General features: G+C 34.9%; 2 protein-coding genes across 2 annotated transcripts in view; both read right to left on the bottom strand.

Annotated features, from left to right (window-relative positions):
• LOC111463605 (pyruvate kinase 2, cytosolic-like) overlaps positions 1 to 6,185 on the bottom strand; it is a 9,201-nt gene extending 3,016 nt beyond the window's left edge. The window contains exons 1-14 of the mRNA XM_023107612.1: positions 5,866 to 6,185; positions 5,539 to 5,635; positions 5,296 to 5,393; positions 4,936 to 5,091; positions 4,596 to 4,673; positions 4,220 to 4,351; positions 4,022 to 4,102; positions 3,835 to 3,906; positions 3,624 to 3,713; positions 2,620 to 2,764; positions 2,254 to 2,342; positions 1,073 to 1,168; positions 861 to 928; positions 635 to 734 (exon numbers count right to left, since the gene is read on the bottom strand). Coding sequence (XP_022963380.1) covers positions 635 to 734; positions 861 to 928; positions 1,073 to 1,168; positions 2,254 to 2,342; positions 2,620 to 2,764; positions 3,624 to 3,713; positions 3,835 to 3,906; positions 4,022 to 4,102; positions 4,220 to 4,351; positions 4,596 to 4,673; positions 4,936 to 5,091; positions 5,296 to 5,393; positions 5,539 to 5,635; positions 5,866 to 5,934 — 1,371 coding nt within the window. The 5' untranslated portion in view covers positions 5,935 to 6,185. The remainder of the gene's footprint in view (positions 1 to 634; positions 735 to 860; positions 929 to 1,072; positions 1,169 to 2,253; positions 2,343 to 2,619; positions 2,765 to 3,623; positions 3,714 to 3,834; positions 3,907 to 4,021; positions 4,103 to 4,219; positions 4,352 to 4,595; positions 4,674 to 4,935; positions 5,092 to 5,295; positions 5,394 to 5,538; positions 5,636 to 5,865) is intronic.
• Positions 6,186 to 7,358: 1,173 nt separating this feature from the next.
• LOC111463606 (pyruvate kinase 1, cytosolic-like) overlaps positions 7,359 to 11,284 on the bottom strand; it is a 7,110-nt gene continuing 3,184 nt past the window's right edge. Inside the window, exons 9-16 of the mRNA XM_023107613.1 lie at positions 11,119 to 11,208; positions 10,407 to 10,551; positions 10,142 to 10,230; positions 9,450 to 9,545; positions 9,259 to 9,326; positions 9,048 to 9,147; positions 8,490 to 8,549; positions 7,359 to 7,911 (exon numbers count right to left, since the gene is read on the bottom strand). Of these exons, the coding sequence (XP_022963381.1) occupies positions 7,759 to 7,911; positions 8,490 to 8,549; positions 9,048 to 9,147; positions 9,259 to 9,326; positions 9,450 to 9,545; positions 10,142 to 10,230; positions 10,407 to 10,551; positions 11,119 to 11,208 (801 nt within the window). The 3' untranslated portion in view covers positions 7,359 to 7,758. The remainder of the gene's footprint in view (positions 7,912 to 8,489; positions 8,550 to 9,047; positions 9,148 to 9,258; positions 9,327 to 9,449; positions 9,546 to 10,141; positions 10,231 to 10,406; positions 10,552 to 11,118; positions 11,209 to 11,284) is intronic.

Raw genomic sequence — 11,284 nt, forward strand, 5'->3', positions numbered from 1 at the left:
TTTTTTTTTTTTTTTTTTTTTTTTTTTTTTTTTTTTTTTTTTTTTTTTTTTGTCTTCATATGCACGATTTTGAGTTGGGCATTTCTTTGACATGATTTAAACCTTTTTATGATTTATAGTTTAGCTCATAAGAAATTCCTAGATTTAGTTTTGAGGAGGTATTCATGCTGACACTTATTCAAGTTTAAGGTTCAAAGGGATGAAGGTTAAAATGGACTCACCCACCCAAGGTTACAAGTAAAAATTGATCTTTTCACTTAAAAGAATTGTAGTTGGAATTTAAAAGGCCGAGATATAGGTATAGGAAATTCATCTAACACTTTAAAGATAACAGATAAAACAAAAAATCCACAAGTACACAATTTGTTTGATAAGAACAAGAGAGAAAATACTTGAAAGGAAGGTTCGTTGTGGTAAAACTTTAAAAAATGTTTGGACTGATAAGGATTATAGGTACAGACGTGGAGGTCGGATAGGAACCTTGTTTAGTAATATAACGAAGGCCGTATAAAATTTTATAAATAGAGTGCTTGCGTATTTAGTAGTTATTATTTTTTGCAGTAGTATTAGCAGTACTTTCTTTGCATGAAGGAATCTTAAAAGACTGTCAACAGTTGCAAAACAATATGCATACCTCAAATGCCCCACTCAGACTCCACTTTAATTGATTTGTTTGCAGCCTTGGAATGACAACAGATATAACGGGCATCGTTGGCCTGTACTTCGCAATTAATCTGCACATTAAGACAACTTGTTTAAAGCTCCAAAAGTTTGTGGTATTAGTTCAAAATTAGATAGCAAATAACATGACTAATGAATTCAACAATATCAGATATACAATAATCTGTCCATGAACAAACCTTGCAGCCCTTCCAGTTGAAGTAAAGCATATAATCACGGAAGCCTTCACTTTAATGGCTGCCCTAACCTAAATAAAAAAGGGGTCAAACGATCAATTAAGAAACTCAATTTCAGAATATAACAGAAATTGAACCAAAAAAAGAGAAAATATAACAGAAAATTGGAATGATATATGTTTCTCAAAAATTAAAGCTGGAATAGGAAGTAATACAGCTGAGGAGGCAATAGATTCTAAGTGTGACATTGGCTCCCCGGTATGCTTGACTGCCTTCTTGAAATAAAAGTCTTGATTGAAAACCTTCTCTGCCTGCATTTAACAAAAACAAAGAAAAATGAATTAGAGTTTATGCACTAGGCTCCAATTTCACATCCATTCATTTTAACTGCAAGCTATCACCAATTGATCACCCAATATCTGATGGCTGAGAGCAATTAAAATGAAATTAGAAGCTAAGATCCATATCAGAAACAGGCTTGTCAGATGAATCAAACTAAAAATAATAATGTTCTTATTCTTTCATTTTCAGTTCAGACAAAAAAGTTGTTTTGGGAAACGCTTTTTCAAGGGCTGAGAATGAAGTAGCTATTTAGAGTCCAGCCATAGATCCGCTGGAAAGGCAAAGATAAGCCAAACAGTGAAAAAGTTCACGATGTAAGGTACTCTAGCTTCAGCTTTTTTTGTTCCCACCTGACCTGGGAGTATGTGAATGGTTGATCAGTCGGCTGGGAAAGTGGCCTGTATTGAAGCTGTTCTTTTGGAAATTAATTTGTGGCTTTTAAGTAGTGCTTGCTTGGATTCATTCTCCTCTAAACTTCAGGGCTGAATAGTTTTTATGGTTTTTATTTTATCCTTTGGGTTGAATGTTGAGTTTTTCTGTAGTTATTCAACTCACGAGCCCCTTAGGTCACAGGGGTTTATATTTTTTCCCCCCTCACCTTGTACTTAACATAGTATCAAAGAGAAGTTTTAGTTCGTTTTCCTTTCGGTTTTCTTTTCGGTTATAGGAGACTTGCCAAAAAGAATTAACGGAGTTGCAAGAGAATGCAGTCCTAAATGGTAATTTTAATGGAAGTATGCATCATTATTTAGTATCATGCTTGTCTTTGGGCATAAATAGCCTCCATTTTTAGAGATATTCGTATTCCTCTATTTTACTCATAATTTTGTCCTTTGTAGGGAAGGCTTTGTGTTTTTTTCATGCATGGTTGTTCCATTTCCTTTTATGGGCCCTTCTACTCCTTTTAATGCACTTGTGACCTCACATTAAATGTTCATTCATCTACCAGATGAAAGTTATCTTTCATTAATTCATAAAAAAATGAAAATACCTATACTGCATAAAGCTTAGATTCAAAAACTCCGTTTCTTTCTCATACACACAAAAAGATTACCTCAGCGCATATTCTACGAACAGTTGAAATGGTTTCTACTGGATAAAATCCACGCAATGTCTCAGCCCCAAGAAGAATTGCATCACTTCCTACACACATTAGAATAAAGGTTCTGAGACATATTATACTAACGATTTTACCCTGGTCAGGAAAAAAAATAGGAACCATGAGATAAATAAAATAATACAATTGGACGTGAAATATATCCCAATTTCAAAGATGCAAACCACATCTTCAGCATTTGTGATTATGGATATCTGTGGCTTTAAAAAGTGCAGACAAATTTCAGAAAACCATGACTTAAAAAGTCCCCCATATCTTCAGTCTTTAAGCAACAGAAATTTATATAACTATTGAATGACGGACCATCAAGTACAGCATTGGCAACATCAGTAGCTTCTGCACGTGTAGGTCTCAAGTTGCTAGTCATGCTGTCTACCACACGAGTCAAAACAGCGGGCTTTCCAGCCATATTACATCTATGAAGGGCAGTTTTCTGAAACAAGAATACCTGAACAAAAAAATGTCAATCAGTGCAAAAAACCAAAGAAAAAAAAAGAAACAAAAAGCCCATGAGGAAGTTCGGACCCAGCCGCTTAGCGGGGGGGCTGGACATTGGTACTATCAAGGCCAAAAGCATTTTCTGTAAAAACAAAAATGTGAACTGAATTATACTAATACAGAAACGTTTTAAAGTTGAGGGGGGATTAGTCCAAATGTAGATCTGCATCTGAGCAAGAGGTTTAGGTCATGCATGGAGGAGGTGGATCTATGGGTGCCATTCTAGTGCCATTATTTTCATTTTTCTAAATGAGAAGCCTAGAGGAAATCCTTCTATATAGTGCCCTTTCCATCTCCAGATGAAAAGGAAATCCTCTAGTGCAACCTACTCGGTAGAGCATCTTGTTACGTGCGCACTAACAGAGAAACCGGCAGAGAGGAAAGCCAAAATCAAGAAAACTAAACCTAAAATTATGCCATCCTTGGAAGAAGTTTGCAAAAGTTATTTGGCTCAATGCTCTTAAATCCCTTTAGAAGAATGTGAGGATTATAAGGTTATTTTAAGGGGTAGAAACCTCTTTTTTGGATCACTGCTGATTGGCTTTCTTGCGACCATGAAGTGTCCTCCAAGTATACCAATTGGGGCGGTTATTTTATAACCCCTCTTCTTAGTTCTTACAAAGAAAAGAAGGATACTAATGTAATGTTTCTTAATACACCTCCCCCAATAGAGGAGGAGAGGGAGAGAGACTACCACTGCCTACTCTATGGAAAACAAAGATAAGTACGAGAATAGCCAATATTCTTTTCATTACAACACCGTTCAAACAAAACTATCCCTTAGTTAATTAGCATGCATAGAAACTAACCTTCTCAGGAGGAAGATCTAACCCCAAATTGCCACGAGCAAGGATAATACCATCTGCTTCTTGTAGAATCTCATCAAAATGGGTTAATCCCTAAGGAAGGGAAAACAAAAGTATGCATGCATCTAAATTAGTACCATTGTACGTTGATATATTAAGAAAACAGTCTTACTACCAAAGAATATGAGTGAAAAGTGAGCTAACAACGACCGACCTCAACGCTTTCAATCTTCGCAAAGATTTGAGTTTGGCTAAGGTTGCCTAGCTTAGAAAGAAATTGTCGAGCCTGCATAAAAATATATTTTAGCATTCTATTATCCTCTATCGTAATAATCAACATAACCGAATCTCTCATGGTCAATTATTTGTTTAAATTGAAGACTCAAGCAAGGAAATAATACTTGGCGAACATCCTCCGCTTGTCTAGCATGTGAGAGAGAGAGGAAGTCAATCTTGTTTTTTACTCCCCACGTAGCTATAATCTAAAATCACCAAATAACCAATAAAACAATTATCAGCAAAAAATGATATGGTTACCGAAGCTAATTGGAAGCAATCAGTCTTAAGGGACATAACAAACAGGAAATCAAAGAACCAACCTCCTTATCTTTGTCAGTAAGTGTTGGAAGATCAATGCGAATTTCAGCTGCATGCAAAGTGTACATTGTTCCAACCAACTTGGCAGAGTTCTTTACCAAGCAAAGAACATCATCTCCTTTCACTTCGGAGACCTGATAAATCCCAAACAGACGTACTTCAGTATAACATCTTTTACCATGATTTCATACTACTTTGAAATATAGTTAAATTGGGCGTAGATCATTTGAACATTTACTTAAAATTTCTCTATCAAAAAATAAGTAAATTATACGTCACAGCATTCAATATACCTATCATCCACGCCCAAAATATACAAACAAAAGAAAACAAGCAGAGAAGAAATTATTGATGATCCCAAACAATATGCTCTGTTACCTCCAGCCAGACAGAAGTTGTTTCACTTCCAGTGAAGAGGTACTGACCAAGAAAAAGGGTGTCTCCTTTCTTAACGACCTACAAGACAATATCAAGCTTAGAATTATGATAACCAATGCAGTGTCGGAAAAACACTTAACATTTTATAAAGCTTGACTTTGCAAATATATGTTTGAATAAATTCGAGGATATTAAAAGCACAGCCTCTTATCAATGGTTAATGAAAAACTCATATTTGTCTGTCAGATGTTCCAAAAATTATATATTTGTCTCCATAAGATGCAATCAACAATCTGGATCTTGAGCATCAATAAATGAACAATCAGTAGTATTTCCCGACCTTTGAAAGTCCATCATAACTTATAGGCAGCAGCTCCGAAGACGCCTCTATTTCTTGATTGGGTGTCAAAACAACCAACTCATCTTCCTTAAGAGAGATAGATTTCTCATTTCTGTTTACAACCAGGATCTCAGGACCCACTGTATCCAGCATAACCTGAAAAAAGCAGAAGAATTCTCATTGCCTCTTTCAGAATACTTGCAGATAGAAATTTGAGAACAATATCTTACATATTCTTTGGCCACATTGTCTCACGCATTAAAGAATATTGATTTGCCTAAGTTACTCTCATGAATGGGAAAGTTCAAATGAAAAAATATACACCCAAACAAGTGAAGAACAAGTTAAACACGAACATACAGCGCAAAGTTTGTTGGTGTTCTTAACAGCCGCCTTCAAATTGTCCAAAGTTTCTTGATGGTAATCAGGACTGCCCCATGAAAAGTCGAACCGAGCAACTGCCACAACATGAAAAAAAAAAAATAATGATCAATAAAAGTTGAACAAGCTCAGGATCAATTTAAACCAACAATGAGGAAATATATCGCACAAAAACGCATTATCCGCAAGAAAAAAGAAAGTCGCTAACGAAGCCAGCCATACCAGACATTCCAGCCCTTAGACAGGCAGAAATAACTTCGACAGATCGGGACTTAGGGCCCAAAGTACCAACAATCTTCGTCATTGTCGGCAAGACGCTCTGGAAGACAATAAACAACAACACAAAAAAGAAATCAGTTGATTAAACTCGAAACAAAAGATCAACGCACATCAAACGCACACAATGCAAATCAAAGAAAATCCACGACAGAAATAGTAACAATGTAACTTCTAATTCAAAGATCGAAGTGAAATCAAGGAACTAAGTGCTCAAATCTGGAAACAGTAACAGAACTAGACGAAAAAACACTGAAAGAAAACAAGACTTACATCCTTTGAAGGCTCCAAAATGGAAGCCATCCTAATCGGCTCCTCAAGAAGCAAGTGATTCGAAGGCATTTCGTTAAACTGTAAGTACCACTTCCTCCGCGAACAATTTCAGAGAGTAGATGAATGTAGATTCAGAAGGATGGTTAATATATTCCTTGGAAATCAAGCTACTTTTCGTTCTCTGACCTGGATATGCAGTAAGAGCAAAACCAGGTTCTGCAGCGGGAGAATCAAAACCAGAGGAAGAACATTCCAGTCTTCAAATTCCCGAAACTGGCGAGATTTTTGTCAATGCATGCACTTGAAATGACGATTTACCGACGATTATGCTTTATTTCATAAAACACAAAGGTCCCACCTAACTTCTCTTGTTTTTTTTCTCTATAAAGTCCCACAACAAATTTTTCAGCTCACAAAAATGAAATAAAAATAATATTATTTTATTAGATTCTATTTTATTTTTTAAAACCTTTTCAATAATTATATAACAAATAAAAACTTTTTTCTTTTTTTCTTTTTTCAAGAGGACGTAAAGTACCAATTTAATAATTTAAAGCGTGTTTAGAAAGAAAAAAAAGTTTAATAATAAAAAGCTATTAGCAAAAAAAATATTATTTTTTTATATAGAAATAGAGTATTAAGAACAAATTTTTTTTAAAAAAAAGGTCAAGTATAAGAATAAAAATAATTATAGAAATGGTTAAAATAAATTAAAATTGGGGAACCCATTGGTTTTTAATAACTATTGGAGCCCATTGTTTTTGGTTGCAAAAAAAACAGATTAAAAAAAAGGAAGGTAATGTAAATCACTTTTGTTTTCTTTAATAAATAGTTTTTTTGAAACTTGAAATTTTAATTTTGCTGAATTTGTTGGTGAATAAAAAATACCCACTTAATTCATAAATAATAATATTAAAATCTATTAGTGTGTTTTTCAAGGAATAATAGAAAAAACATAAAATGAAATTAGGGATTGATATTTTCAGTGAACAAATTTATTGATTTGTTAATTAGAATGGTTCAAAACTTTATATTTTCATTTAAAATATTTATACTGGTAAATAGTAATTGGGACGTATATAGATATATATATATTAATTGTAATTATTATTGGAATTTACGATTTAAAAAATTAAGACATTATAATTCTAAAAAAACAAAAATGTGTCACTTTCATTGGTGTAAGACGAAACGCATGCAGGAGGAAGACAAAAGACGAGATTGAGCGGGAAGAGGACGTGATCACGTGACACACGTGACACTGCCTTCATCCATCCGTACAGTACGCTGCGTTTTGGACTGCGACAAAAACTGTGATGGAACGAACACCACATTTTGGTCGGTGCGGTATAAATAAATAAAATTCTAACCCTTTTTTTGTGAATTTTAAAAAAATAATAAATGTTTAATTTAATTTTTTTCATATATTTTTTTGGTCTGTATTATTATTCATGTCATTGAATTAGTAAATAAATTGAAAAAAAACTAGAATAAAAATTCTTGGGAGTTTAATTTATTAAATTAACTGGAAACAAATCAGAAAAAGCCCCCCCCTCCAACAACAGCAAATAGGAATACGATCAAAAACTAGAAATATCACAACAGCTCCTCTGCTCTGCTGCTGCTACAAATGGCAGTAGCAAATAGAAATAAAACTAAGCGAATTAGGGTTTTTACCATGAACTCACCATGGCTTCTAATCGGGAAAGTAAAAAAATAGGTGTTTTGTGAGTGTCGTTTTACACTTTTTCCACTTTTATCATATCTCCTCCATCAATCTCCAAAAACCATGTATTGTAATACCTCATGGTGGTGACAGCACCAGAATTACGGTCAATCAAAATTTTTATCTGGAAAGGCAAGGCTATTTCGTTCGTTTGATCGTTTGTTCGTTCAATCTTCAAGCTCGATGATCTTCACCACAGATGCATCCCCGACCTTCTGGCACACGACAACTCGGTCGTGTGGCTTGATTACTCCATATGCTTTGCCATGATCCAGAGCAACCTTCAGAACTGACTCGTTTGTTGCGCTAGTCGACTCCGCCTACAAATTACCATTTTAATACAAATGGCACCACGTTATCATATGTATGATTTGATGTAGTTCAAATGTTTTTTTTTTAAAAAAAAAATCTGAAGAACATGATACTATTTGACTTTTTTGGCTTCCAGTGCATACTGATGTACCAGAGAACATAATGACTATTGTGCCTTTTAACTTTCAATGAAGACTGACGTGCTAGAACTCTACTAATATGCACATACACATGGGCAAATTTCCCTTTTCCCGTGTGTGCGTCTATTTGATAATTTATTATGCAAGTTCATAACAGACTAAATACGAGGTTGGTAATAACTATTTAGGAGGGTTACAGCAGATCATAGAAATGAATTCCAACTTCTAAAACTAAAGGGACCAAAATTCTAAACTTTTTGAATATCATAGGAGCCAAATTTTTATCGAAAAAAACAAAGCAGGTGTGGATATGATATAGACCAACAAACAAACCCTTATGAATAATTTGGAAGTCCCCAGTAAAAGGATCACTAATGAGATTAGCGGATTCTGATATAATTCACTCTTCATCAACAAATCAAAGCAAAATGGAAAATGAAGCTTACAGGATGTCGTGGATCAGCAAGCATGGGGAAGAGGCCTCTTACTATCAATGACTGCCTAGCCTGAAACAGATCAAGACAAAATAATACCTTGTCAAAGACAGAAACTACCAGCATTTAGTTTGAACACGAAGTGCATACGGTGAAGGATGATATTTAATCTGACTAATCTGACAGCAGCATTTAGTATTTATCTAAACAAATACCAACTTCTTATTGAAGATTAATACTCACCTCTAAAACAGAGAATTATATAATCACCTCATACACAAACTTCGCTAATGAATTTCAGATAGTACACAATTTAAATGCATTGTCAACAAGTTCAATATCATAACTACTAATTCCTTTTCGGCAATCTGATTAATTATTTTTCTTCTTTCGAAAAAGCATTGTACAATCACTAGTAGCTAGAATTGAGGCAAAATGCATAAAAGGACTCCCTTTACTAAATCACCCACCCCATGTGTAGAAATTTTCTATTTGTTAAAATATTCGTGTACGAAGCTCTCAATGAGACAAACAATACAGAAAATTGCCCAACATGTTATAAGAAAATACCTCAAATGCACCACTAAAGCTCCACCTCAACTGATTTGTCTTCAGCCTAGGAATGACTACAGATATAACTGGCATCGTGGGCCTATATTTAGCAATTAATCTGTGCATATTCATACAGCAAGTTTAGACTTCTATGAAATAAATAGCAGCAAATTTTTTAAGAGAATTTCAGCTTGTTTGAAGACCAAAACTGGAGTCCGAACCCCAATACCTTGCAGCTCTTCCAGATGAAGTGAAGCAAATAATAACTGAAGCCTTCACCTTAATGGCAGCCCTAACCTAAAAACAGAATAAACCTATTGCACATGAAACCCACGGTAGAACTACAACAATTATAAAAATGATTGCTACTAAAACAATTGAAAATAAAAAAAGACAGTAACCAGAATAATGAGCCAGTACCGCTGAGGAAGCAATGGACTCCAAGTGCGTCATAGGTTCACCAACAAATTTGACAGTCTTCTTGAAATACAAATCTTGATTGAACACCTTCTCGGACTGCATTTTTTAAGGAAACAAGGACACCCAGGGGGTATAAATATAAACACTTAAAAAGAAAAAGGAATCAACATTATAGACGGTGATAAATCCACACAGCCGTCAAGTTTATAACGACTCTTTATAAGCTTATAATGCCATAGAACATTAGGTCTAGCAGACAAAGGTCAAATGTGACATGCATCTCTCTTCTAAACAGTTAAAATAATGACTGAATCGTAGGGAATATACATCAAGAAGAGGAAATACTAAAGCTGAAAAGAACAAATACTATGAGTATCAAGATCTACAGCTAGAATAGGATGGTTACAAATCTCATGATTGCAAATATGCTCACCAGTCCTAAGTTAGAAGATTGAGGCAAACAAGTCCTATTTCTTCTTAACTAGGAAAACAAATCATTCTATAACCAACTTTGGTCATTGGAACATGGGATATAATCGACACCACAAAAAATAAAAAATTTAACGACGTGAAAGTTGAGAAAATAACAAAAATCCTTGATAGAACCAGATCTCAACGAAGCCAACATGTAACTAATAACAGAGAGTATTTGTATATCTAGAGAGAGAGAGAGATGAACAGAGAGCATTTACCTCGGCACAAATCCTACCAACAGTTGAAATCGTCTCTACGGGATACTGTCCACGCAAAGTCTCAGCACCCAGAAGAATTGCATCACTTCCTGCATCCATGAGAATAGTTTAACCAAAGCAAATGTGAATTGTAAAATGACCGAGTTAAATGGAAAAGTCATGGTACATCCATAACTTAAGCTGTTAACCAACAATTTCAGAAAAGGCTATATGTATCATCCGTCTTTAACACAATATACTTTCTCATTATTATTGCAAAACTTACCATCAAGGACAGCATTTGCAACATCAGTAGCTTCTGCACGAGTAGGCCTTAAATTGTTGGTCATACTGTCCACGACACGAGTAACCACAGCAGGCTTTCCAGCCATGTTACACTTGTAAAGGGCAGCCTTTTGAAATAAAAACACCTACAATATACGGAGAAGTGATCAGAAAAAAGCCTACCTTGAGCTTTAGATCCTTACCATCACAACAAGAAGAAAACTATAATTGAACCAAGACCATTAATGAGGGGAATATTATAATACATTCAACCACATGAATTTGGAGTTTCAAAGACCACCATGGCTTAATGGCAATGGCTTCCTTCCTCGTCCTATCAAACTTGTGTAGGCACTAATTTTCCATTGGACATGACAGTTGACATTTTTCTAACTAGTTTGATAGAGTTAAATTTAAGACCCGGTGAAAAATCAAAGGGAAAATCATATAATTAGATTGTGAATAAAATAATAGAATTTTCCAACAGATATCAGTACAGCATCATTTCCCAGCTGTCCTCTCATGTACGAGAAGTAAACAGTTTCAATTCTCTTCCCATTCAAACAAGTATCAAGTCTCAAACACAAGCATCACAGCTCAAAAATGCAAGCAGAATGAAAACATCCAGAAAAGAATAGATACAAGTAATTGGTGGAAATTAACTTGACATTGCAGCAAGACTAAATTTAGAGATTGTACTCAAGGAAACTAACCTTCTCGGGTGGGAGATCTATACCCAAATTCCCACGGGAAAGAATAATACCATCTGCTTCGTGTAGAATCTCATCAAAATGGGTTAACCCCTAAAAATAGGATCACAGAAATATGCAACTGTCTAAGTCAGCATTAGTAGTATAGCTTGACCCCCCCCCCCCCCCC

This window comes from Cucurbita moschata, unplaced genomic scaffold (assembly GCF_002738365.1).
Source record: "Cucurbita moschata cultivar Rifu unplaced genomic scaffold, Cmos_1.0 Cmo_Scf00028, whole genome shotgun sequence".
NCBI lineage: Eukaryota > Viridiplantae > Streptophyta > Magnoliopsida > Cucurbitales > Cucurbitaceae > Cucurbita > Cucurbita moschata.